We start from the raw sequence: 27,008 nt of genomic DNA, 5'->3' as shown, positions 1-27,008 counted from the left end.
TTCAAAACTTGACAACTGACCTAATTGTCATGTTCAGTGAGATCAAGTTGGGTAGCATATCTTTGTCTGTGTTAAACTATGATCACCAAGAGCTTTGGAAAAAACCAATCACCAATTCCTAAGTAACAAGGATTTCTATCTCATCACCAACCTAATAATCACAAGCAAGAGACACAGAGTTTTCCAATAAACAGTGTTGATCTTTTCTAGATGAAAGCATATTTGTCTAAAATGCTGCCAATGCTAAAACAACTCTTAACAATAACAACAAAACCTAATGCTTTCCTAGTTTAAAACATTTGTCTTTAGTAATTAACACTCCAAAGATTTAAGCATAAGGGACACACTTTTCCTCGTGGTAATTGCGAAGCTTAATTTGACACCTTACCTTAACCACACAAAGCCCATGTTACTTACTATATATCTCTCACCACACTAGCTCTTGGTTTTCAATTGAAAAGCTAAAATGGTTGCCTTAGGCTCTGTGGCTCTTACGTTACTGTTTGTTTTGATCATCTCCTTGGATCTTTCTTTTGCACAACAGACTGGCATTACAAGGCACTACAAGTTCAATGTAAGAACTCTAATTGTACTGTTTTTTTTTTCATACATGAATGCATGCATGCATAACAAAATGATGATCATATATTTGTTGGATATATATACAGATTGTAATGACAAACGTCACAAGATTGTGCCATACAAAAAGCATCCTAACAGTGAACGGGAAGTTCCCCGGACCTTCCATCTTTGCAAGAGAAGGCGATAGGCTTGTTATTCGGGTTGTTAACCACGTCCAGAACAATGTGACACTGCACTGGTATATGTAAATATGTATATATATATATATATATATATATGTGGAGATTGATCAAAATATGTAGATGAATTCAGGGAGCTAGTTAGCTAGAAACTAATGAAGTTTAACTAAGTGTGGCTAATTATATATGTTGTTTGTGAAGGCATGGAGTTAGGCAGCTGCGGAGTGCTTGGGCAGATGGCCCTGCGTATATCACCCAATGTCCTATCCAAACTGGCCAGAGCTACGTGTACAACTACACAATTGTGGGTCAGAGAGGGACACTTTGGTGGCATGCACACATCTCATGGTTGAGGTCCACCATTCATGGTCCAATAATCATACTTCCTAAGTTTGGAGTTCCATATCCTTTTCCCAAACCTTATAAACAAGTCTCCATCATCTTTGGTAAACCAAAACTCTCTCAGCTAACTACTTGATTTACCTGTTTTTGTATAGTACTACCTTTTCAATGAATAATATAGCTTCCTATTGGTTTATGGCAGGAGAGTGGTTCAATTCAGACCCTGAGGCAGTCATCAACCAGGCTCTTCAAACAGGTGGTGCTCCAAATGTCTCAGATGCATACACTATCAATGGCCTTCCGGGTCCTCTCTACAACTGCTCAGCTAAAGGTTCTTCTTTTCTTTTTCAATCATCTATCTTATATACATACATATACATCAGTGTGTGATTAATTTAGAGTTTCATATATATATATATATATGATTGTAGATACATTCACATTAAATTTGAGACCGGGAAAGGTGTATCTTCTTCGCATGATCAACGCTGCACTGAACGATGAGCTTTTCTTTGGCATCGCCGATCATTTGCTCACCACCGTCGAGGTTGATGCCATCTACGTGAAGCCCTTCATCAGTGACACCATTCTCCTTGGACCAGGACAGACAACCAATGTCCTCCTTCTCACAAAGCCAACCTTGCCAAATGCCACATTTCTAATGCTAGCAAGGCCTTATGCCAGTGGGACTGGAACTTTTGACAACTCAACAGTTGCAGGAATACTTCACTATAAGAACACTAAAAAGAATTTCCCCACTCTTGACTCCAATACTTCCATCTCTCAATGATACTGCATTTGTTACAAACTTCACTAGCAAACTAAGAAGCTTGGCAACCCCACAGTTTCCAGCCAATGTCCCTAAGAAGGTAGACCAGAAGTTCTTCTTCACTGTAGGACTTGGCACAAGCCCTTGTCTGAATAACCAGACATGCCAAGGGCCAAATGGTACTAAGTTTTCAGCATCAGTGAACAATGTTTCCTTTGTGTTGCCTGCCACTGCACTCCTGCAAGCTCACTTCTCTGGTCAGTCAAAGAGTGTGTTCTCTTCCAATTTTCCCATTACCCCTCTGAACCAGTTCAACTACACTGGCACACCACCAAACAACACCATGGTGAGTAATGGAACCAAGGTTTTGGTGCTTCCTTTTAACACCAGTGTGGAGCTTGTCATACAGGACACTAGCATTATAGGGCCTGAGAGCCATCCGCTTCACCTTCATGGGTTCAACTTCTTTGTTTTAGCTCAAGGGTTTGGAAACTATGATCCTGTGAATGATCCTAAGAAGTATAACCTTGTGGACCCTGTGGAGAGGAACACTGTTGGTGTACCAGTTGGTGGGTGGGTTGCCATCAGGTTCATGGCTGATAACCCTGGTGAGTAAGAACTATACCTTGATTTGATTCATTGAAGTCTGTTAATTAATGTTGATTAATGATGAATTTACAGGTGTGTGGTTCATGCATTGTCACTTGGAGGTGCACATGAGCTGGGGTTTGAAGATGGCATGGTTGGTGTTGGATGGGAGTTTGCCCAACCAGAAGCTACCACCCCCACCCTTTGATCTTCCACAATGTTGATCTCTTTGTTTGATGTATTTGCTTTGATAAGTTACTATGATTTTGATTCTATGATTGTAGTAAAGAAAAGGGTGGCAAGATGTGATTGTGCCACCATAATAAGGATGCTTAGTTCTTTGTACTTTCCATTAATAAGATTTTTGGGAAGGTTTACATGTGCACAAAAAGAACATATTAACATCAAGCATGAAAACCAACACTGGTTTTAACTTCAATGTAGAAAAGATACAACAACTGCACAAACAGAAGAAGGTAACAAATTCATAGTATATAGTTGATAACTGTACGAAATACCACAAAATATGCCACTGTTAGTTAAAACTTTACATTGATGTACGTTTGTTTCACATGAAGGGTGGCTTGAACATATATATTGTCTAGTATTGGTTTTGCACCATAAAAGGTGACATTAAATTTTCAAGTCTAAACCATGTAGGAAGCATCCGGTTCCCCGGTCTCCCTGTCCTGCCACCCAGAACTCACCTTATATTTACAGACGGGGCATGTTCCTCGTTGCCGCAGCCAGGGATCGATGCAGTTGGAGTGGAACTGCAAAATTAAGGAAATGAATCACCAATAACAGCTTAGCACCATTGAATTGATTCATACCTCAAGGAGTGATCTCCAAGGAAGCATCTTAAGAAATGATTAAGTTTGATTACGCAAAGTTTTTACTGGTATAAGATGGTTCTCAAATCTCAAAGAATAAAAAAAGAAGTTTTGGTAAGGGATGTTGCCACAACAACAAATTCTTACTCATGTTTGCCAAGAAAGTAATTTACCTGATGCAAACAAGGCAAGCTTCTTACAAGTTCACCAACATTAACTTGCTCCAAGCAAACACTGCATGTTAGTTCATCCTCTGGTGCTTTTATATTTCCATCAGGTTTGTTATTATCTAGTCGCTTCTGAAAGGCAAAGTAAAACACATAACCACAAGAGATTCATAAAAAAGACATGTACCCAATATAGAATTAATGAAGCCAAATTTTCCATAATGATACCAGAAAGCCACACAGTATACCAATCGAGGAAACAAAGAACTAAAATAAGTGGATTAAGTTGCTGAATCAATGCTTGAACGGACAAGTGGACACTAGAATAAGGGAAAGATTCACGTGGTATCCACTTGCATAACATTTTTAATTTCTTGCTGAACAATTAGATGATGATTACCTCAAAATTTTATAGCAATAAGAAAGTGCCCACTTTAGGAATAGAAATAAGTAGGAGTGATGCAGGAAACACGCTGCAGGATAAAGGACAAATACTGCATCTTGATATGGATCAGAAATAAATTTAAGCACCTCATTGCTACTTGCTAATGCAGTGAACATCACATGATAATCTATCTTAAGGCATAAAAATAAAAAAGTTCAATGCTTGAACAGATAAGATAATTGTGGATAAATGGATAAAACTGGACAGCTATTGGAAGCCAAGTTTAACTACTCTAACATGATTGCTATATATTTGACAGGATATTAAAGATGATGTTCTCAAATCTAGCCACAACATGGAATTATGGAAAACAAATAGCACTCCCAAGAGATAACAATCTTAATGATTTCTGGACATTGAAAAAAAAATGTAAATTAGCACTTATTGTAAGGTAATATGGAAGGGCTGTATGTAAGAGAATACCTCAGTCAAGGCAACAGAGTATGATGTTCCTTGTTGTCCAGAAGTTCCATTGCTGGAAAAAAAAAAAACAAAAGCAATCAATCAGATTAAATTATATTGAGAAGAAACTGCATGAAATATGAGATAGTCTAGCTCACTCACCTTTTTGGTACAGAAGAAGAGCCTTGATGCAATTGAGCTTTGTATTTGTGAACAGGAAGAGCATTGATCTCTTCCTCACTCATAGAAGGAACTTCAGGACTATTATCAGAGTCTAGTGCTCTCAAAGTATCATAATCTGAAAGGAGGTAAATATCATCCATGATGTCAGAGAGAACAAAACCACACTCTCTGTAAACAAATTAAACAAACCAAGAAACAAATACCTAAATCATCAAATTCCCGATCAAGAAGAGCAAGCTGCAGCCTGAGCCCCTGCAATCGGCCTCTTGGGGCAAAGGCAATCGATGGAGGGACATGTAGCCGCAATTCAGTATGTCCAAGCAACCCACTAGCCGCTGCAGCATGAGCTTGCGCTTGCGCTTGCATTTGCTGGCAAGTAGCATACATTCTAAGGCTCGTGGCCATCAAGAACACACCCAATGCCAGCCAAAGCTTCAATCATAGTTTGAACAAACATTTGAGTTTGAAATCCAACATGACAATAAAAAAAATTCAAATCAGAAAATACCAGAAAGTTAGGCGACAATTGATGCGAATTGAGTATCATAAACAGCAACAGAACTGAAAACACAGAAATGCAAACGATTTTATCAGCAAAAGGTCATTCATTTAGGATAAAAAACCTAACTTTTTTTTGGTCTAACAATACCTGCAACAAGGAAAGTCATCGAGTTGGAATGAACTGGTCGAGCTGCCGAATGCCAACGCTAAACAAAAAGAGAAACAAGATCATGCAATAATCATCTAAAATTCACAAACAAAACCAGCAACAAACTGAATGGTCGCATTGATTCATACAATAGCGCGTCTCCCGGGGATGAAGTCTCGGAGCCCGCTCTCAATGTCTCCTCTACTCCCTCGGAAAACGAAGCTCATGATTCCAGATATCAACGAACAATGGTAAAAATCACTATAAATCTGCAACATTTATAGAAATAATCAGCTATACATCAAATTGAGCAGAAGATTGCTAATTAAAACCCTAAATTTACCTCGCAGGAGAAAGACGAAGCGATCTAAGACTGTCTAGCAAACAAATTTCCCAATTTCTTGCAGGAAGCGTCTCGATCTCGGGAGAAGGATCACAACAATGGGCGAGAAGTAGGAGAAATGAAATGAAATTATTATTATTATTATTATTATTATTATTATTATATATGCTAAAATGTAGGGGTTTGATATATCCGATTGTTTGGTGTGATGTGGGACTTGTAAGAATGACGTGTTGGAGAGGGGTGACACGTGTAAAGCATAGTGATATACATGGGCCGGCCCAGAATTTTGATCACCAGACTGACTTTGCGTTTAACTTCATCTTTGTACTATTTTTAGAGGATGTAAAAATATTAAAAATATATATATATACACACACACACAAAGTTTTGTGTATGATTTTTTTAAGAAAAATTGTTAATGCAATCTCAGTTGACAATTTTTTGAAAAAATAGATTAATCATATATATTTTAAAAACAAACAAACATATTTTAGTATTGATTTGATGTTTTGTTATTTATTAATATGACAATGTGAGCAAATTCAATCTCAAAATTTGAGTGGGAAGTGATTACAAATTCAACAACTAATCAAAGTGAAAAATTGTCTTGAACGAGGATAAATTATTTACACAATTTTTTTTATAAAAAAATATTTCAATTTTTTTAGCACTGTTGAGCATTTGAATATGTGTACTTTTGGCTTCTTAACAATGACTGAAAGGGAATGGAACCCGGATAGGTGGTAACTATCTTGTACGGTTCGGGGGGTAACCGGCGTACTCCGATCAGTGGGGGATTTTATTGTGTGTACGTACATACATATGCATGCGTTTTTGTTCACGCCATCCGTGTTGACCAAACAACCCATGGCCGCCACGTATACATCTTCAAAGTCAAATTTTCCACATTCGTTGGTGAGGACGAGGACTTGAGATTGTTCCAGACATTGCTTTTGTTCTTACTCACCTAGGTCTTAATGTGAAGCTGTCCATAATAATATTTTTAATTAATAAAATTAATAATTATGCACTTTAGTCAACGATGTGTATATATTCACATTAACAAGGAAAAAAAATGCAAAAAGTTGTACAAAATTGACATGTCGTATCACTGCACCTTGTCCACAAACTGAAAAGACTGCAGCCCAGTAAACATCATCGAGCACGAACTCCGATGCAATGTTCAATTTCCAAAACCGAGTTTCTGACTAGCCAGGTCGCACCGGACCGGAGCGAACCCGACCCGACTCTTGTCCAAGTCGTACTCGACCCAAACGTTCTGCTGGTGATGATGGCCGATGACGTAAGCCTCAAGTGGCACCAAATCCGAGTTCCCAAACGTGAAACACCAGACCGCGTCTAACCCTCGCCTCTCGCCAGCCACTTTATACAGCAGTCTCTCTTCGGTGACGCTCACCTCCGCACCGCGAAACATGAGAACCACTGGTGGGATCTGTCTCGGGATCGGAACTCGTTCCGGGATTCGGAAACAGAGATCGAACGCACCCTGGAAGACGAAATCTGGTTCGTTGAGGAGTTTGAGGAGGCCACGTGTCTGGCGAGAGAACTCGGATCTTAAAGCATCGTAAGCCGGGCCAAGGAGGAAGCTGAACTGAGTTCCCGAGTCAACCATGGTTTGACCCGCTCCAGTGTGGTCTGGAACGAGAACGGATTTAGGGAATCGGTAGTAACACGGAGCCGACTCGGATGCCTTCGAGTTGAACTGAGTAAGCGACTCGGTCGAAGTAGGGAAGCGGAAGCGCAATCTCCACCAATGGGGTGTAGTTGAAGGGGATGGAGAAGGGGACGGTGGAGCTGGGGTCGCCGAGGAGGAGCACGCCGGAGGAGTCACGGCCGGAGATGCAGTAAGAGAAGCGGCGGGTGGAGGTTTGGGTTATGAAAGAGAGAGCACCGCGGTTCATGCCGAGGAGGCCGGCGGTGTTGGAGTCCTCGACGGAGGAAGAGTAGGATGAGGAGATGCAGCCAAAGATGGTGGGAAGGGATGGGGAGTTTCCGAGACGGAAGCGGTCGGTGGCGAGAGTGCCGGAGGAGGAGGAGGCGTCGGCATAGGAGAGAGAGACTTGGCAGAGGTGGGATGTGGAGTTGCAGTTGGGAGGGATGGGGAGATCCCGGGCTTGGGAACGGCATGAAGGGGATGAGCAGAGGATGGGGGAATAAGAGGAGGAGGCGAAAGGATGGAACTTGGGTTTGGAGCAGAGAAGCCATGAGAGTTCACTGCCAGTGTCTAGGACCATGGAGACGTTCTGGGGAGGAGTGCCAACAGATAGAGAAACAGTGAGGCTGATGTTGTGGTGAAAAAGGAGCTTGTTTGGTGGTTTCATGAGAGCTAAAGATGGTATCTTTTTTGTTCTCAGAGAGAGTATAACAGGGTTAGATTTTGCTGCAGAGAAGAGTAGGATGAATAGAAATGGAATGAAAGTGGAGGTAGTCATGGTGTATGGTTTGGGAGTAGGAAGTTGGACAGGAGAGAGGGAGGGATTTAGGAGAAGATGGATGATGGAGACATGACTGCATGAGTGGGCGTGAACTGGTCTGAACTATGTCTGATGAGAGTGTGTGTGTGTTTCTTAGCAAATTGTCGTTTAATGGTTTTGTGGAAAGTTGGGGCTGTGTATTTTGCTTCTCTAGACCGCTGTCTGCTTTAGAAAACGTGTGGCTTCCGTCTTTTAAAATGGAGCTCTGTTTCCATGACAAATTGGTAGTCTTTCCAAACAACAGTATGGGATACAGTAGTAGCCATGCATGAAAAGGCTTGCTATAGATGGGTACTTCATACCAACTTAACAACTTGCGAGACTTGCTTAAATACTTTAATTGGCACTGTTTGTCAACGACCAGCTGGTGATCATTTCTTGAAACGTTAAGCTTTAACAACATAATGAAACAATGAGGAAAGGCCGCCATTCACATCAAACTTTGGTGATTGTTTGAATGAGCAAAAAGGATTAATTATCTTTAGACTTGGGGAATGATGCAGAGAGCTTTAGAAAATTCCATGCACGGGATGGTGAGTGGATTAAAGTGCGTGTAACCCCACTTGAGCACTGTCCTTGGCTGTGATTTGTGAGGAAAAAAGTTTAATATTTGTTGGCAGTAGTGAGTACTGGAGAGCACTAATAGTTGCATGTTGGTTTCCTGTCTTCAAAGGGAAAATGAAACAAGAGCCATGTAATTCTGTCTCATCATTTTAGTAAATCTTGATGTACAGTGAATTAACAGCAAGGTATGGTAGCCCATGTTGAATTGTATTATGATCACAAATGAAATCATGTGCTCACATGAAGCAGTTGTAATTTGTCCTGCCTTTGTTGGACAAAATTAAGCACTAGAGCTCTTCAATAGCTAGGGTGGAGATATTTTCTTGCTGTTATTTCATGGAGTTTGATTCCACTGGTATCAGCAACAAGTACATTGTGAGGCTCATATGTTAGAGTTAAGGGTCCCACAGAGAAACCTCATCACTTTGGTCATTAAATCAAGGGTCACAACAAGGTGGTGGCCCTTGCTTTGTCCATGGCCGGACCAACATTTGGCTCTCAAGTAAGTGGATGCAACTGTCTCCAATTAGTAACTAATTTTGTTTTGTTAATGTAAGTCAAATCTAGACTTTATATAGTGTACTAAAGGTCTATATTATAGGTCAATAATGTATTTTTTTATACAATAAATATATATTTGTATTTCCAAAATTTTTCAAAATGTCAAGATGGCCGAGTTGGTCTAAAGCGCCAGTTTCAGGTACTGGTCCGAAAGGGCATGGGTTCGAATCCCATTCTTGACAAATTATTTTTTCACATTTTTATTTTTTTACACCATTTTTGCCCCTTCTGTTCATGGACAACATCATGTGTTATTTTTCTTTTCCCCATCTCTTATTCATGAACATCATTTGTTTTTTCCCTTTTATTTTATGATCTTGTTCATTAAACATCTTTATGTTTAAATTTTCCCTTCTCCTTTTCCCTTCTCTTGTTCATGAACATATCTACATGTCTGAATTCATCCTCTGTTTCTAATAAATTCCACACTATAAAAACCCATTCTCCATCCAACAAGCTCAACCATTTCAGCATTCAAAAGATAAACCGCAAGAGAGACTAAACTATAAACAAAACATACACCAAATTCTTTTAACAATGTCTTAACTTGTACAAATAATATATTGCAGAGCAAGCTTTAGAACACATGAAACCAGTCTTTAAAACACAACATATAACATCATCAAAGCAAAGATATATCTCATTCTAATAACAAACCAGTTTCATTTATCAATCTGTCCAAGCTTTCCCAAACCATTACAGTTGGGACAAACAATCTGAGATTGATCCTTCCTTGCAGCATTGGCTCTCAAAGTGGCCCCTGCCTTCCTGATGAACCCAGCACCATCACATTCAGGACAACTGCAAACACAAAACCATATTTCATTATATCCCAACAATTCTGCAAACCAAATTGCAAAGCATGAAATAACATAACATATACATACATGTCCTTGCGAGAGAACAATATAGGAAATGCAGTGCCAATTAGTGCTACTGCAGCTGCACCGGCAATGAGATACGTTGTACTATCCGATGAGACATCACCCACTGCCGACACGGCCACCACCCTTTTAAACAACGGTGAACCAATGGCTCTTGCTTGAGCTGGTGGATGGGAAGGGAATGCAGCTATTGATGGAGAAGTTGCAAACAACTTAGTCATGGAAACAGCCATATGAGCAAAGCTTGCTTTGATGCAAAAGCAGTGTAGAGAGATGCTTTGCTAACTTGGGACCTCAAGTAGAGGATAAAAGAGGATATCAGTTTTCATTGGATGGATATCTTTGTTATCCGTGGATAAGGTGGACCCACTTGCTGACTTGGAGGCTGAGATATAGAAGCCAATGTTAACAGTGTTACAACTAAGTAAAATCAAGAGATAAGCCAACGACTTTCGGGCTTATTGAGTATACGGGAGTTCTAGATAGAGCCTCACCCGAATGCGTGAGAGTTCGATTCTCACTGAGCGACATTTTTGGGAGTTGTGAATAGTAGTTGTGTACAGGGTGGCTCACGCGTAGCGTGAGCCCCGTCCCCACTTGCTCCACTGAGCGCCATGCACGTCCCCGGCCTCAGTGGGTTCGCCCCTGCTCCTCTTTCCCAAAAGTAAAACAAGAGATAAACAAGTTTGTGGACCATCCGGAACAAACTTCCTCTGTGCTGAAAAGTCTTGTGAAAGATGCTGACAAACTCATTCAGCAGAGATAAAAAATGCTAAGCCAAATGAATCCATTCAAATGAAAGCGGTCAATAGACTGGGACCACTTCCTCTCTGGTCTCTTGGTTCAAGTTTCAACCTGTCATATCAACATCCAAATTCAAAACAGATTAGAAGTGAATTTTTATTATTTCAAACTTTTTATATTGATCCGCAATGCTTGACCTGAATACTTAGGGTCCGTTTGGATCACGGAATAGGAATGGTAATGGTAATGGGAATGAAAAAAGTAATGATAATGGTAATTTGGGAAAAAGAATTGTGAATGATAATGAAAAAAGTGTTTTGGTTGAAAAGTGAATAAATATCGAATGGAAAAAAAGTGACATAGTAGAATCAGTATGTAAATTACTTTTAATACCCTTAATATAAGTAATGATAAACTAATATATAAAAATAATTACATATAAATAAATATTTAGTCTCTATAATTATTATAATTAAATATTTAGAATAACTAATTTTTTTATCATTAACCAATTTAATTTAATTATAATATTTAAATTACTTAATTTATGTTTATTATAATTTAATTTAATTATTATAATGACTTAATTTATATTTATTATTATTGTTATTTAATTAAGTCTTAAGTAGGGGCAAAAAATGTCATTTTCACTTTTTACTTATCATAATTAAATAGTTTTATTAATTATTTTATTTAATTAAATCTGTAGGGGGCAAAACCCGCTCATTTCACTTTTTAATTATTATAATATTTAAATGGTTCAATTTATATTAATTATTATTTACTTTAATTATTATAATTAGTTATTTAAATTAATAATTATTATTTAATTAAATCTTAAGTAGGGGCAAAAATGTCATTTCATTTTCCTTATCATAATTAAATACTTTTATTAATTATTTATTTAATTAAATCTATGTAGGGGCAAAACTATCATTTCACTTTAATTATTATAATATTTAAATGACTCAATTTATATTAATTATTATTTACTTTAATTATTATAAATAGTTATTTAAATTAATAATTATTATTTAATTAAATTTTAAGTAGGGGCAAAAATGTCATTTTACTATCAATAGTGTTTATTCCCCTCCATGCCCCCTAATTTTGGGTGTAATCAAATGCCTTTACTATGCACCATAGAATTACCTACAATACTCATTACTAAGCTAATAGTAAAATACCCAAACATGGGCATATATCCCTATTAGCAATCAATCCCATGCCAATAGTGCCCAATCCCTTCATCCAAACACAACCTTAATATATGTAAATAAAGTAAGGGAAAGACCTGTAAACGAACCAACAAGAGAACTCTGTTCAGAGTTGACAACCACTTTTGTTAGAGAACAATCCTTTCTTGCTTTTGAGCTTACCTCCTTTTTCAAATTCTAAGTGATGCTCTGCATTTGTGTTTGTTTATAATCTGTTGTTTTAATCAGAGTCTCTCTAGATATAGCTGATAATCAAATCCTGACAGAATAAGCATCCAACTTTTGTTTTATAAACAAGAATATATTCGCTCATATGTTTATGAAATGTTGAAAGTTCTAAATTCTAATCTATTCCAATATAAAGCAATTCAAATCAACCACATTCAAATCAATAGAAAAGTCAAATTGCATACCAATCAATCTATCAACCAATTAAGCTAGAAAATAGAGATGATTCCATCACAATTTCTTTAGGAAAACCAACAACCCACTAGTTAATTTAACCCAAAAATGACATGCATGAATCTAGACCTAGGTGACTGAAATACAATAATAATGATTACCTAAATTTAAAAAAAAAACATAAGAGCAAGTCCATGAAAGTGCCTTTCAGGCCAACGTTCGAAGAAACATCATTGCAGCAGAGCCAAAGTCTTGAAATTACATTGAGATTGAGACTGAAAGAAACAATAATTTCAACTGAAACCAACCAACCAACCAAACCATCCAGAAGCAGGAACATGCTTTATTATATGTTGGATGAGACCAGGCCAATGGGGACAATAAACAAATGAAATACAACAAAAGCATGTGAGCATCATCAGAACTCAATAATAGTTTTATTTCAATCAAGATTAGCAGAAATAAGATTGATGAGTAGACAATCAATAATAAGAACATTAGAAATAAGATGGTTTCATAGAACTTAACAAATTCTTAATTTCTTAGAAACCATTTGCATTGCAGATAAGACACAAGAAGCGAGCAGACAAAAGCAAGTTATAACTGGGCATGGCCAACCATTCCTTGCAGAGGGAAAATGCAGAGCAAACAGAACAAAACAAATTTGAAAATCCGCTCCAAGCCCAACAGTTCATTGCAGTCAAAACAATGCTTAGCATAACAAATCAGAATCAACCCATGCATCAAGATTTTGAGTGCATTTAAAATAGGAAATCATGCTTCACAAGGGAATAAAAAAAACATCATACTTGCAAGTTGTAAACTTGTAATCGCCCAAATCCCATCATTCTGCAAATCACACACAAAACTGAATATTTTCCATCGGTTTTTCATCATGCAGCAGCACTACCTTAAATCTCCACATTCCTAGTTACAAGAAAATGCAAAATCAACAAAATCATGAAAATAATAGAACTTTTTCCCAAAGATTTGCTATTTACATAGGAGAATTGAAGAACAAGAACTTAAAACATTTATGCTTACATCTTATAGAATTAATAGATAAACTTCAAACCTACACAACAAAATGTAATGTTTTTTCCATACCACTTCATGCATTGTCACCTTGTAAATGCATGGAGCTTTATCTTTTAATACCATCGGCTGCTTTCCATTCGCCTACTTCTACTGAAAAAGGATCTTCTACGGCTCCAATTCGAAGATGCAGAAGACTCCAACCTCGGTCTAGACGAGGATGAAGATCTCATGCGTCTAAAAAATGAGAAGAAACTGCGAAAAGCTCCACTAATCCTACCATGCTCTCTTGAATGGTTCCCTCTAGAAGCCCACAGGATTCTTCTCGGAGCACCAGCTCCGGCATTGAATCCACCATCCATCTCTGTATAGACAACCGGAAGCTCCCTTTCCCCTGCCGGCCGTCCCCCAGGGAACCTCCCAACGGCAAATCCCCCGCCAGGAAGCCGCCAGATTGTTAGTCCCACCATCTCTTCTTCGTTCCCTACAATGGAGTTACTATCCTCATCTCCATGGACATCCACCCCACCTCCTGAGCGGACATCGGTGGGCATCTCATGCCGGCAAACAGGACACGAGTTTCTGAGAGAAAGCCACGGCAAGATGCAATCTTGATGGTAGATGTGCTTGCAGGGCATCTCCCTCGCATCATCCCCAAGCTTGAACGCCTCCTTGCAGACGGCGCAGTGAGATTCCATAATAACGTGGCCGTCGGCGATCTCAATAGTGGGCATCGATTCAATCGCAGCCTTGGACGCCGGCGGATTCTCACACCCACGCCCGGAGGCAAAGCCACTGATCCCAAACTGCGCGAGCTGGTCCAGCAACCGCTCCAGCCCGGATCCCATCAAGAAATCGGACACACCAGACGGCATCGGTCGGAGCCCAGATCCCGTCCCATCATCATAATAAAGCTCAAAGCTTCTGGTCGGGGAGATGTCGCCGTCGCCTCCACCATCACCGGGGCCACGGAGGACGATGACAGGGTTAAACGGAGATCGGTCGCCACCGGATCCACGTCGGTTGCGGCGAAGCCGCACGTCAACGTTAGAGACAGAGTCAGAGGCGAGGTTCTCGTGGCGACGGCGGCGGCGAGGGGCTTCATCAGCAGATAGAGGGGTCTCAACCTCCTCAACGAAGCCACCACCGCAGTCGGAGCACAAGACGGAGTCCGCAGAAGGAGCTCTGACGACTCGGCGGCAGCGATAGCACCAATAAGACGTCACAGAGTCCATTACCAAAGCTTGAAAGACCCAAGAAAGGCCTTTATAGGAAAAAAGACCCAACCTTTGGCTCTGAAAACTATGGAAGGTTGGATCTTTCCTGGAAATTCTTGATGGAAATCAAACAAATACCTTTGTTTTTTTGGTAAGTGAACCTGAAAATGTAAAATTAGGGATTTGAAACGGGAAAAAAATCCCCTTTCTTGAAGATGGTGATCAGTGTTAGAAGAGAAAAAGAGGTATTTATGGATTGAAACAAGAGAGAAAAGGGCGAGTTTTAAAGGTCTCAACGGTGTGCTATTGAAAATTGAAAACTAACACCGTTAACGGTCTGAGTGGAGGAATTGACGTGGCGTGACGTGGTTGGTTAAAGAAGTGACGGCGTTATATAGCAGACGATGTGGACCGCTTTCTCAGACGCGTGGGGGGAGTTAGAGGAGGAGGAGGAGGAAGACCCGGTTTGGTCGGTCTTCTCATAAGTACGGCCTACTAGTGATTTGACTAAAATAACCCTATAAGCGAAGTCGTGAAAAATAAATTAAACAAAAAAAAAAGGCATTTTAGTAATAATTTATTCCTCACTGACTCGGTGCCAGGCCGTGTTGGGTCCCACAACATTTCCACTTTGGTTTTAAACAGTCCAACCTCAATATCTAATCAAGCTTTATTTAATAGACATATATCAACAATAACTTCATTTTAAAATCCATTTATATATATATTTATAATCTTGGTATTCGTGTTTCTAGTTGTTTCAGGCTTTCAGCGCATATTAACAACTAAAAATAAAATAAATTGATAATTTTTTAAATTATATAGATCAATACATAGTGTGTCCTAAAACAATAATAATTTGTCTTGAAATTATCTTGAGTTTTAAAAAATTATTATGGAAGTCTGCAGTTGCTATGAAAGTTCTTGTAGAATTATTTATGCAGGAAAAGTACCCTTTTTTTTTCTGTGTGGAATTGTGGAAAAAATAAGCTGCAGTTTCGCGTAAGAAACACGAGACTTTTGTGTAGCTTTTACACACAGAGATGCTGGACTTTGTCTTCCACTTACTTCACTTTTATTTAATATTTTATTAAAGAGAACTCTTTGAAACTTTAAATTATCTTTTTTTTTTTCTTCTTTTCTTTTTAATCTCTGCTCATATCTGCTGTGGGGCTTATTTTTCTGCAAATCATCTGCAAAAAGATGGTTGAGTGCACGTGAGCTCACCGGGCGCATCAATTCACAAAAATTGGATATTTCTTTGTGGAACTCATGGTGCTATATAATGAAAATTATATAGCATGTGGGACTGATTGGATTTATGAATCACCCTTGTGATTATGATGTTTGGAATAACTAATCTGTCATCCTCTTATTGCTTTGTTGATTCTCAAAGTTTTCATGTTTAATGTGTCAAATTTTATCTGCAATAGAAAAAGATTTGAGTGTATCTGTTTCACTGTTTTTATTGACATGAGAACCTTGCCTTCTTTTTAATCTATCTATTCTTTTGATTTGGAGGCATAATAAATCCTTGCTTTCAGAATTATTTCTCATAATAATTGATGAATATTATTATAAAAAAGAAAGAGAAACTGATACAACAGTTATGCATATAAAAAGCTTACTTAACTTTATACATGGAATATATTGCTCTCAAACTAGGCATAAGAACTTGACAAGAAGTCTCATAAAAATAACATCACTCAATTCAAATCTGCAATTTATTAAGCATAAGAATGTCCTCCATTCTACAATATATAGTTGACATTTAACATATTCCTTTTGAATGGTGATGTGCATTGATTTGAAGGTATATATAATCATCCAATAATAAAAAAACTGAACTTTTTTATGAAAGATTAATTTGAACAAAGCTTAATCTCATCCTCAGTCATCAACATCATCATCTTCTGCAACCTTCTGTCCAAAACCTCTAGGACCAGCCCTTGACTTAACCTTCCCCTTCTTCCCATTCTTCTTCTTCTTCTTGGCAGCCTCTTCTTTTTCAAACTTCTCTCTTTCTCTCTTCTGCAAGAAATCAGTCACTGCCAAGTAGATAACCTGCAAACATCCCAAAACATCAAACCTTCATTCCATTCAAAGCATTAATTAGAAACATATATATATATATATATTTACCCCAATGGTGAGAATGGAAAGACCAACAAAAGCAATGAGGAGCAATGTAGAGACAATGGAGGAACTTATATCATCATTGCCTGAAGGAACTACTTGCTGAGCATTCTCTATCACTGGTTCTGAAGACAAAGCCTCTTCACCTACAGCTGAAACTCTCCAAAGTTGAGATCTTTTGCATGAAATTCTTGCAAATCTCTTTCTAAACAAAGGAATAGAGCTAGAGGTAGGAGTGAAGAGTTTGGGAGCAGTGATTAGAGGAAGAATGGTGGAGCTTTGGGGCAGTAACAGCGCTGCCATTGTTTCACAGAAGAAGATGAGTGGAGGAGAGGAAGAGAAGAATCGTATGGATAAGAATGGGGCCCACTCCAGCGCATCCACTTCACTGATTGGCTCATGCACGAAAATTTTCCTGTCCCGAAACTAACAGCTGATTTCACTATAGATCCACGTTCAACACTGTTGGAAAAGAGAAGTCCACGTCACATTTGTGTTAATGGAGACCGAAGTGGGACCTGATATAGAGACCCGCCAATCATCGAGCAAGATCTTATCTTCGACTGGTTGACGTGGCTCCCCTCGATCTCATCGGAGATCACAATCTTAATCTGCCAATCGGATCACCGTGCATCAAGATTCGCGGCCTCTTAACAAAAAAATATAGAGTTCCCATCGCACCGTCTCTAACGCCTTACACGTCGCCGCCGTCAACACCATAGAAAAATAAATAAATAACCCACTCTTCACACTTTGCTGTGCCGGTCCAAACACCGCCACACTTGTTCTACCATTCAGAATCCTCCACATCAGTCAATAGGTGGTCCCCACCATCTATGCTCGGAGTGAAAAATGCAAGCGAATTCATTGCGATCCACGTGGACATTTGGACGGTCGAGATCGGAGAATCTATTTGCACATGTCCCGGTTAAATAGTGAACTATATATTAAAAAAAAAAAAAGTTAAAAAGTACCAACAAATATCCACAAGAGTCCACCGTCGGAATCCCACGCCCGGAAAAATATCTCCAACTCCCACGCCACCATCTCCGATCGAAACCCTAATTCTCTTCATGAAACCCTAATTCGTGGTTGGATCTTTCTCTGGATCAATGGGGGAAGAAGCTGATCATATCGACTGTGATTTGTTAATGGATGGCTGCGGAGATGGGGACGAAGGGAAAGTTCTCGAATGGGAGATCGGGCTCCCGAGCGCCGATGATCTCACGCCTCTATCTCAGGGGTTGATCACGCCGGAGCTCGCCTCGGCTTTCAGCATCACGCCGGAGCCGTGCAGGACGATTCTCGATGTCATTCGAGCCTCTCAAAGCACCATGTCTAGTCTCCAGCGTAACTCCACATCCTCATCTTCCTCTACCTCTGTTCTCAAATCCTTCGCCCCTTTCCCTTCCTCGGATGCCCATGATCAGATGGTCCTCGATGGCGACGACCCGGTGAATTCCAAGGACGGGGAAACAGAGCCCTCCCAAAAGGCACGGAGGATGGACTCCACCGTGATGGAGGATGGGGATTCCTCTGCTATCCGGCAGGACAACTCCATCGACGAGCACTCCGCTCGGACTCTAAAGAGGCCCCGCCTCGTATGGACGCCTCAGCTCCACAAGAGATTTGTTGATGTGGTCGCCCATCTGGGCATCAAGAGCGCCGTGCCGAAGACGATCATGCAGCTGATGAACGTAGAGGGGCTCACAAGGGAGAACGTTGCCAGTCATCTCCAAAAGTATAGGCTTTACCTGAAGCGGATGCAGGGCCTCTCCAATGAGGGTCCGTCCTCCTCCGACCATTTGTTCGCATCTACTCCCGTGCCACAGAGCTTGCGCGAGCAGCAGCCCGTGCCCGTTCCCGTGCCCATGCCGATGCCATATGCCGTACCGACCATGTTCCCGATGCCCTATGGAATGCAGCATGCTCATCATCAGGGACATAACCCTGTGGCCATGGTGCCTGTCAATAATCACCATGGAGGTGGGGCTTACCAGGGATTCGACCACTATGGAGCTTTTGGGGATAGGGGCAAGGATTGCTCCGGAGGTAACAACTTTGGCAACATTGTTTCATATCCTCATGCTACCACTAATGATAAATAGAAAGATTAAAAGTTTTTTGCTGATTGTTTTCATACAAAGAGGTTCTTCTTTGTGATTCTAACACTCATTGGTATTATTTGTGTGGAATGCTAATACACAATCATAGCAGTCTAATGTAATTGGCTGCAGGCTGACTTCCTTTCCTCTAAAGCACTTCATTTCTCTAAACAAAATTTATCATTCATCACAATGGTGAATTTCACATCCATTTGACCGGCTTGATGTTCTTTACCATTATAGCATGGTGTATATTCAACATATTTAGGAGCATCCTAGGCATGGGAAGTTAAATTTCTATTTGATCCATAAATATCGCTTATCAATGAAAGAGAAGATCTTAATTTCTACATTGTTGCTCAACTTCTGTTCTTCCTTCTTATTCCACTGCTATGCATTGTGAAGGAGTTTCTTGTGGATGCATGCTTTATGCTATAGTTTGTTTGGGTAGGAGTGATGTTCATATGATGTGCTTGATAATCAGATCTGATGTCATTCCATTGTGACAATGTTCTCTCTCCCTCCCCTACCTGAAATTTTTAATGGTCTACACTGCTTACCATCATTTTATATGAAATTGCCTTGTGCCCTGGTTTTTGTTTTTTTATGTATTTACTCTTGTGGTCATGCCTCTGGCAAGGCTTGCTCACTGTTATGGATTTTCTTTCTTGTGGTTCTCTGGATGTTAGTTCACTTTCGTCACTCAATTTTAAGCCACGTTGCTTATCTAATTACACTGTTGTTTCCTAAAAATCGAGGACATCAAGTCCTCGAACAAAATGGCAAGTGCTCATTCACCAAACATGTTTTATGAGGTAATCATTGATACCTGCTTTAATTTGGGCATTTTCATTCGATTTTGTTTTCTAATGTAAAATTACTACAGCACTTATCAAATGAGGCTCTCTTGGATTTAACCAATGGTGTATCTTTTATGTTGTTGTCCTGGTTTGATAAATTTTAGTTACAATGGAATTGGATTGCTCTATCTGGTGCTTCCAGCTGTGGCAGAAAATTGATCTGACTGACAATGATGAATGTATTGGTTTATGCTTGCTTTTATCCTTTTTTTTTTCATTTATTATTATTATTATTATTACCCTTAATAATACCTGCATTTGTCCTTACTGTGTATTGTTCATAAATTATTTTCTACTTCAATGGTTCATTAGATGCTTTAGACTTTGGTTTTGAGAAGCAATGAGGTAGGATAATATTTTATCTGTATTGGATTCATTTGGCATAAGATTATATATAGAATGTTCATTATGAACTGTAAATTTGGAAGAGCGGAATGCACAGCATCTCTTGTTTATTGTGCTGGAATTAAGTTATATATTTCTGTCTGTTTCTTCCTCTGATGCTATTTTCAATGGGCTGTTAATGGTACTTCTGTCCCACTATTTGCTCAGGTTGAAGGATAGGTTCCTCTCAACAGGTTGATACATCCTTGACATGCTTTAATTACAATATGTGGATTGATGTCATGTTATTTTAAATGAGGCTAACTACAACTTAATTATTACACCTCAGCTGCAATTTCATTATGATATCTCTTCGGTTAAGATTTGTTTGAGGGACCATTCCTTCTTTCATGTTGTTCGTTTTCTTTTAAAAAGAAAACTTAAGTATGAAAACATGTGAAAATCTTCGCTTGAAGTGAGGATTAGCATATCACTTATATACAGGTGAAAATCTTCAGCCATACATTCAACTCTACAGCATCCAACTGCAACCCAGGTATCCTCTCAATTTCCTTCTTTTCATGTTCTTCTTTACCTCTGCTGCGTCTCGCCAATGCCCTGCATCTGCAAGTATATTGCTTAACAACTTACCACTGCCAACACTCTTCGGCTCCAGCTCAGTCAAATGAGACGTAGCAATCTCAGCCAGCACAACATCCCCATGTTTTCTACTGGCCCCTAACAAAGCTCCCCAGACGAAACAATCTGGTTCTACCGGCATTTTCTTGATAAATTCATGAGCCTCAAGAAGCCTCCCAGCTCTGCCAAGAAGGTCCACCATACATGCATAGTGCTCCAACCTTGGCTTGATTCCATGCCTTGTTTGCATCATGCTGAACAAATCCTTCCCAGTTTCAACCATTCCCGCATTACTACAAGCAGTAAAGACTGCAGTAAATGTCAAATGATCTAGTCTAACGCCTTCGTTTTCCATACTGTAAAAGAGTTTGATTGCGTCCTCACAGTAACCATAATTTGCATATCCAAAAATCATGGAATTCCATGAGACTGAATTCCTTTCTCTCATGTTATTAAAGATCATCACTGCATCAGATATGAGACCACACTTTGCATACATGTCAATGAGTGCAGTGTTAACATGCAAATCATCGGCAGCTCCTATAACCAAAGAATGAGCATGCATCTCTTTACCATGTCTCAAATCTGCAGCAATGGCACAAGCCGGCAGAATACTACTGATTGTCACCGAATTCGGGTGAACTCCAGCGACCACCATTTGTTTGAACACCTGCAATGCTCTCTTATACCGAAAGTTACCAACAAAACCAGATATGATGGAAGTCCAAGAGAAAACATCAGGCTTGATCCCATCCACTTGCATTAATGAAAACATATATAGAACCATATCAACATCCCCCGCCTGAGAGAACCCTGAGATAAGTGCATTCCACGTCACTAAATCCGGCTTTGTTTCTGAAGACTTCATCAAATCGAATAAGTCCATGGCGTTTTCTAGCAAACCAAGGCAGGCATAGCCTGAAATCATAGAATTCCAAGCCACCAAGTCTCTCACAGACATTCTATCAAACACTCTCCGCGCAATGTCAGTGCGACCACATTTTGAATACATGCTGATGAGTGCAGTGTTAATGAACGCATCCGAATCGAGAAAGGAACGAGTGATTCGGTTGTGCAAAGCCTTACCAGTTTGGATATCCGAGAGCTTAGCGCAAGCACGGAGAACCCTTGGGATAACAACAACAGCAACATGGTTGTCAAGTAGAAGATCATGGTGTGAGAGGTGGGCGATCAGAGAATTAAGCCAACCGAATCCAATCCTACCCATAATAATTCAAACAACACATCAAATATCCAATTGTAAGCAATGTGACAACCATTTGAGAAAATAGATATTTTGAACTGAGATTATCTTAATCAACTGTAACAAGTTCAGAATTGAAGCATTAACTGGCATCAAATGGAGGGAGAAAATTCATATGTTTTCAACCATTGTATATATGCCAAAATAGGGCACAATAATGCTAAAGGGGATTAACTTGCATAATCCCTCCCCCAATATTATTTATGTACTATATATTTGAGTTAAATACTGTTTATTAAAATTATTTATGAATCTAAATATAGGTTCTCTGTGGGGAAAACAGTAGTTTTACCTCTTCATGGTTATAGTACTGAGAGGTCCATAAATCATTGTAATCGGTGTATTTCTGTACATATATATATATATATATATATTTACAAACCCTTAATTAAAGGGTGCTTATCGTCTGTATGTCAAAAAATTAATTATATCACCTATGATAACATACACACAAGCGTCCCTTTTCTCGAGTTGGTAATTATTTTAATCACAAGAAACTTTGCAAATGTAAAGAAGCATGTCTTTGACCATCTTTAATCATAATGAGATTATATATACATGACTATCAATACTTGAAAAAAGTATTCGTGCTATGGAGATGCCATCCCAATTTAGGACTAGATGTGTGATTAACTTGCAACCACACAAAAACCACGGACTACAGCATTTATTCAGAGAAGATATTGCGGCACTTCCATGTTGAACCAGCATGCTAGTTATAGTCTTCTTCCGGTCTTGCTTCAAATTTGGATAATGGAGTATGGGAAAGAAAAAACACATCATCAGTCAATTGTTATAAAAAAAAAAGACAAAATCACATGTGCATTCTACATTGATTTGATTGTATATTTGAACCATTGTCAATTATCGATACTTTTATTTTTGATAATGTAAGAGCAGTTAGTCAGGCGTTATTTTTAATTTTTAATATATTCATAATTTATCTACTTTATCTATATATATTTAAATTTTTTATCAGTGTATAATTTTCTTATTAATTGAATTCTTGGTTTCATTTTTTTAAGGTGGCATAGGTAAACTCAAGAACAATATTTATTCTCCTCTTTAACCAAATAAAAACTCTATTCATAAATGTTGAAAATATCCACTTTTTAATATATATATATATATATTGAAAATAGGAGAGGTGGAAAACTATTGCAAGATATAATAAAGAGTTTATAACTAATGAAGAAGATCATTAGTGTTACACAACAATACCGGTTTTCCAACAAATAACCTTTCTAATTACCAAATGGCACCAAAGTGGCTTTTTTTTTTTAAATATTGTTTTTTTTTAATTAATTACTAGAATAGGCATTTTTATAATTATTTACCAAACTAGGCATTTTTTTATCTTTTTAATATTAAATTTTAAATTTTTTTAATAACGGTGGGTTCCACTGGTTTTTTAATATTAAATTTTTTTTTTAAATCGTCCCACTAGTTTTTTAATATTAAAATTTATATTTTTAAAACTGGGATGGGTCCTACTAGTTTTTTTTAATTAAAAATAATTTTACACTAAATCCCTTATCATTTCATAAAATTTTTTACAACTAGTTTTATTCACACTTCTACTTTCACTAAAATAAACTCACTCGATATTATTAATAAACGAAAATAATTACATATATTATAAAATTATTCAACAAATACAACATTTAAATTATATTACGACACATGACTTGGACCAGCTACATTCGGACAATTTTGACGTCTATGATCTGTATTACGACATAGACAACAACGCTTTGGCTGACCGCCCTCCCTTATGTCCATCTCATTACAAATTCTGGTGGATTTTGGGCGCCCTGAAAGTGGTCTTCGCATTGTAAGATCAGCACAGAGACGTGAACCATTATAGGGCTTCCAGTATCTCTCGTTTGACATTGGTTGAAACTCATGATATACATTAAAAATTGCCGCAAGCCTATAAACATTATCTACATATGCCTGCCAATGTAGATGAATGTATGCACACGTTGCAAGAACATGGCGACAAGGAAAATGAAATGTTTGAAACTCACCGCAGTCACACCATTATTTTCTTAAACCAATGCGGTAACTGCCAGCTATACCACCGCACTAGTTGTAAAAAATTTTATGAAAATGATAAGGGTTTAGTGTAAAATTGTTTTTAATTAAAAAAAACTAATAGGACCCATCCCAGTTTTAAAAATATAAATTTTAATATTAAAAAACTAGTGGGACTTGCCGATTTAAAAAATAAAATAAAATTTTAATATTAAAAAATCAGTGGAACCCACAGCTATTAAAAAAATTTAAAATTTAATATTAAAAAAAAAAAAATGCCTAATTTGGTAAATAATTCTAAAAATGCCTATTCTAGTAATTAATTAAAAAAAACAATATTTTTAAAAAAAAGCCCACCAAAGTTGAGAACATCAATTTTATAAAATAGACCAAGATCAGCTTTGGTCCATCAGCAAGAGTAGATCTTGAAGAAAAATAATTGGAATATATCACCGTGAATCAAATGCACAATTGCATTCTCACAAAAAATAAAATAATAAAAAAAATAATCCTCCTCATTGATTTAGATTGTATATTTGAATCTTAGTTGACTATTGATATTTTTAAATTCCATAATTTAAGAATAGTCAATTAGTTGTCATATAATTCTGCCAACCACTTGTTGCATCACAAGTCATATGAATGGATGTTTGTTGCTTTTGTAGGCACTTATCTGATAATATTGTGCCAAGGGAACTTCTATTTCTCTACATTCATCCCCTCGTTCTCTAGGCATTTTTAATTTATTGTCAGCGTGTGCACTTTTTCTTTTATTTTATACTTTGAAGTTATAGATAATTTTTTTTTAATTGAATTTTTGGCTTGGTTTTATGTTTTAAAGGTGGTATAAGTAAACAATAATCTCAAGAACAACTTCTACTCTAGTCTCTTTGAACAAATAAAAACTTTATTTATAAATGTTGAAAATACGATAGGGTGAAGACTATTGCAAGATGTAATTAAGAGTAAAGACGAACAAGATCATTAGTGTTCCACCACAGTAGGAGAGCATTGTCAGTTTGTGAGGCGCCTGAGCAAAGAGCACACTTACTTTATTTGTGAAATATTTAATTATAAACTATCTATTCGGTAATTACAACTATACAAATAAAGTGTATTTACAAGTAAGACAAATGATTAATTTATAAGTTATTAGAAATTAAATATTAATTAGAACAATGACTTTTATAAAATTGTAAATTAGTAGACAATACATGATAAATTTGTGTTAATCTTAAAATTAGATTTGAAGCAACTAATGGCTATTAGACTGATTTATCGTTGAGCTTAATCTTTGTACTATTTTGGAGAATGTAACAATATTAAAATATATATATTCGATTGTATATTTATAAATAAAAAATGATCCTCATTGATTTGATTGTATATTTGAATTTTAGTTGATTATTGATACTTTTATTTTTCATAATTTAAGAATAGTCAGTCAGTTGTCATATCATTCTGTCTGCCCGACTGTTGAAAAATATAAACTCTATTCATGAATGTTAAAGGAGAAAATTTTAAATTCTAATAAATTTATGATTTATCCATTTTATTTAAAATAATAATAATAATAAACTCAGATTAATTGGTTTGAGAATAGTATCAAATCCACTGTGGGCAATTCAGAAACATTGTAGTCTGTGATAACACGTTGACCAATTGGACAATGGCAACGCAACAAGGGAAGACTTATTGCTATTTACTTCGTTTCCGATCCTATTTGTTCTAAACTTAGTGGCCATCTCATTTACTTAGTGCTAAAGTCTTCTTTATGTGGTATCCATAGTAACCTAGCAATATCCAATTTGTTAGCTGCCTGGGCAGACAGTTGTGATTTCATCCACTCAGCAAACCAAATATGATCTGAATCAACCTCATGGCAATGATTACATGAATGATTGACTAGAGAGTCTGTAGGCTAGAGGTTAAAGTCACTAAAACAGTCTATATCTAGTACAACCACATTGATTTATTGGTTTATCATCTTTGATGGAACCACACAATTGCATAGCTTCGCACGCCATTTCTTCCAAGTTATACGCAATTACTTGCCAAAGCATCTGATCAAAAACGTTGTCTGAGTATCATCGGGAATAACAAGATAGTGTCACTAATCGCTAGAAGGCCATGTTTTGCCCATTGGACGAATTTACACAAGTTTATTGTCTGGAATTTCTGTGAGCCCAGACCATTTCTTTTTTAGTACTATGCAGGACAGCTTCACAGATGATTGCTTTGTCAATATACACAATAGTACATCTTCATAAGCCCCACTCCTTTCCATATTATCTAATATCCTTATTATATTTTTATATTTTTTCTTGATTCAGGATCATGATAAGTGTTCCCTATGAAGTCCATCATTTGATGCAATATGAAACACGTATATCCACGATCAGGTAAAATAAAAAGAGATGACACGAAACAAAAGCCCAAGAATATGGTGATTGTGATCTTGAGTGCTTTTTCCGAAAGCTTCTGATCCAAAATATAAGCCAGCGAGTTAATCTTAAATTTTGATTTGAAGCAACTAATGACCATCAGACTGACTAATCATTTATCTTAATCTCTGTACTATTTTTGGAGGATGTAAAACTATTGAAATATATATATTTGATTCTATATTTATAATAAAAAAAAATGCTCCTCATCAATTTGATTGTATATTTGAATCTTAGTTTATTATTGATGTTTTTATTTTTTATATTTTTATTTTTCATAATTTAAGAATAGTCAGTCAGTTGCCATATCATTTTGTCAGTCGGCCGTTGAAAAAAAAAAAAAACTCTATTCATTAATGTTTAAAATTGGATAGGGCGAAAACTATTGCAAGATGTAATCAAGAGTTCAGTTGAACAAGGTCATCAGTTTTCCACCGCAATAGGAGGGCATTGTTGTGATTCACGGCTGGCTGCATGTTTGACGAAATAGCACACATGTTTTATTTATGAAATATTCAATTATAAACTATCTATTGGATAATTACAACTATACAAATAAAGTGTATTTACAAGTAAGACAAATAATTAATCTATA

At 37.6% G+C, this 27,008-nt stretch overlaps 8 protein-coding genes and 1 non-coding gene across 10 annotated transcripts; 3 read left to right on the top strand and 6 right to left on the bottom strand.

The window, feature by feature from the left end:
- Window positions 1–467: 467 nt before the first annotated feature.
- On the top strand, window positions 468–2,888 carry LOC120264493 (laccase-17-like). The gene is given in 7 exon segments (XM_039272307.1): window positions 468–574; window positions 669–820; window positions 963–1,207; window positions 1,306–1,434; window positions 1,535–1,857; window positions 1,859–2,480; window positions 2,554–2,888. Coding segments are annotated over 6 exon segments (1,596 nt in total). The 5' UTR covers window positions 468–574; window positions 669–674; the 3' UTR covers window positions 2,685–2,888.
- A 49-nt stretch (window positions 2,889–2,937) lies between these two features.
- LOC120264496 (E3 ubiquitin-protein ligase SDIR1-like) lies at window positions 2,938–5,634 on the bottom strand. Its single transcript, XM_039272310.1, has 9 exons — window positions 5,483–5,634; window positions 5,289–5,408; window positions 5,140–5,197; window positions 4,999–5,051; window positions 4,694–4,922; window positions 4,470–4,605; window positions 4,329–4,380; window positions 3,467–3,592; window positions 2,938–3,233 (listed from the first exon to the last, which is right to left on the bottom strand). Exons 2-9 carry the CDS (start codon window positions 5,364–5,366, stop codon window positions 3,108–3,110), a joined length of 858 nt encoding a protein of 285 aa, XP_039128244.1. The 5' UTR covers window positions 5,367–5,408; window positions 5,483–5,634; the 3' UTR covers window positions 2,938–3,107.
- Window positions 5,635–6,060: 426 nt separating this feature from the next.
- Window positions 6,061–8,315, bottom strand: LOC120264285 (aspartic proteinase PCS1). Its single transcript, XM_039272083.1, is given in 3 exon segments — window positions 6,061–6,470; window positions 6,603–7,163; window positions 7,165–8,315. Coding segments are annotated over 2 exon segments (1,269 nt in total). The 5' UTR covers window positions 7,939–8,315; the 3' UTR covers window positions 6,061–6,470; window positions 6,603–6,668.
- An 891-nt stretch (window positions 8,316–9,206) lies between these two features.
- Window positions 9,207–9,287, top strand: TRNAL-CAG. Its single transcript has one exon. It is a non-coding gene; the product is annotated as a tRNA-Leu (tRNA).
- A 322-nt stretch (window positions 9,288–9,609) lies between these two features.
- Window positions 9,610–10,294, bottom strand: LOC120265580. Its single transcript, XM_039273518.1, has 2 exons — window positions 9,993–10,294; window positions 9,610–9,906 (listed from the first exon to the last, which is right to left on the bottom strand). Exons 1-2 carry the CDS (start codon window positions 10,220–10,222, stop codon window positions 9,768–9,770), a joined length of 369 nt encoding a protein of 122 aa, XP_039129452.1. The 5' UTR covers window positions 10,223–10,294; the 3' UTR covers window positions 9,610–9,767.
- Window positions 10,295–13,199: 2,905 nt separating this feature from the next.
- Window positions 13,200–14,863, bottom strand: LOC120265570 (E3 ubiquitin-protein ligase RDUF1-like). Its single transcript, XM_039273508.1, has one exon. The coding sequence runs from the start codon at window positions 14,620–14,622 to the stop codon at window positions 13,504–13,506; it is 1,119 nt and encodes a 372-aa protein (XP_039129442.1). The 5' UTR covers window positions 14,623–14,863; the 3' UTR covers window positions 13,200–13,503.
- A 1,416-nt stretch (window positions 14,864–16,279) lies between these two features.
- Window positions 16,280–17,097, bottom strand: LOC120265781. The gene is made up of 2 exons (XM_039273743.1): window positions 16,747–17,097; window positions 16,280–16,668 (listed from the first exon to the last, which is right to left on the bottom strand). The coding sequence occupies exons 1-2, from the start codon at window positions 17,041–17,043 to the stop codon at window positions 16,495–16,497; spliced, it is 471 nt and encodes a 156-aa protein (XP_039129677.1). The 5' UTR covers window positions 17,044–17,097; the 3' UTR covers window positions 16,280–16,494.
- Window positions 17,098–17,717: 620 nt separating this feature from the next.
- LOC120265780 (transcription factor PCL1-like) lies at window positions 17,718–19,453 on the top strand. The gene has a single exon (XM_039273742.1). It carries the CDS (start codon window positions 17,853–17,855, stop codon window positions 18,846–18,848), a length of 996 nt encoding a protein of 331 aa, XP_039129676.1. The 5' UTR covers window positions 17,718–17,852; the 3' UTR covers window positions 18,849–19,453.
- An 819-nt stretch (window positions 19,454–20,272) lies between these two features.
- Window positions 20,273–22,097, bottom strand: LOC120264669 (pentatricopeptide repeat-containing protein At5g59600). 2 transcript variants are annotated; one of them, XM_039272493.1, is made up of 3 exons: window positions 22,020–22,097; window positions 21,755–21,888; window positions 20,274–21,681 (listed from the first exon to the last, which is right to left on the bottom strand). In XM_039272493.1, the coding sequence occupies exon 3, from the start codon at window positions 21,678–21,680 to the stop codon at window positions 20,562–20,564; it is 1,119 nt and encodes a 372-aa protein (XP_039128427.1). In that variant the 5' UTR covers window position 21,681; window positions 21,755–21,888; window positions 22,020–22,097; the 3' UTR covers window positions 20,274–20,561. The 2 variants fall into 2 exon arrangements, with proteins under 2 accessions (XP_039128426.1, XP_039128427.1); XM_039272492.1 differs by having other exon boundaries at window positions 20,273–22,086.
- Window positions 22,098–27,008: the final 4,911 nt, after the last annotated feature.

Source organism: Dioscorea cayenensis, chromosome 7, assembly GCF_009730915.1.
Source record: "Dioscorea cayenensis subsp. rotundata cultivar TDr96_F1 chromosome 7, TDr96_F1_v2_PseudoChromosome.rev07_lg8_w22 25.fasta, whole genome shotgun sequence".
Classification (NCBI taxonomy): Eukaryota; Viridiplantae; Streptophyta; class Magnoliopsida; order Dioscoreales; family Dioscoreaceae; genus Dioscorea; species Dioscorea cayenensis.
Note: the sequence above shows the minus strand (reverse complement) of the source record. Positions and strands in the feature narration are given on the sequence as shown.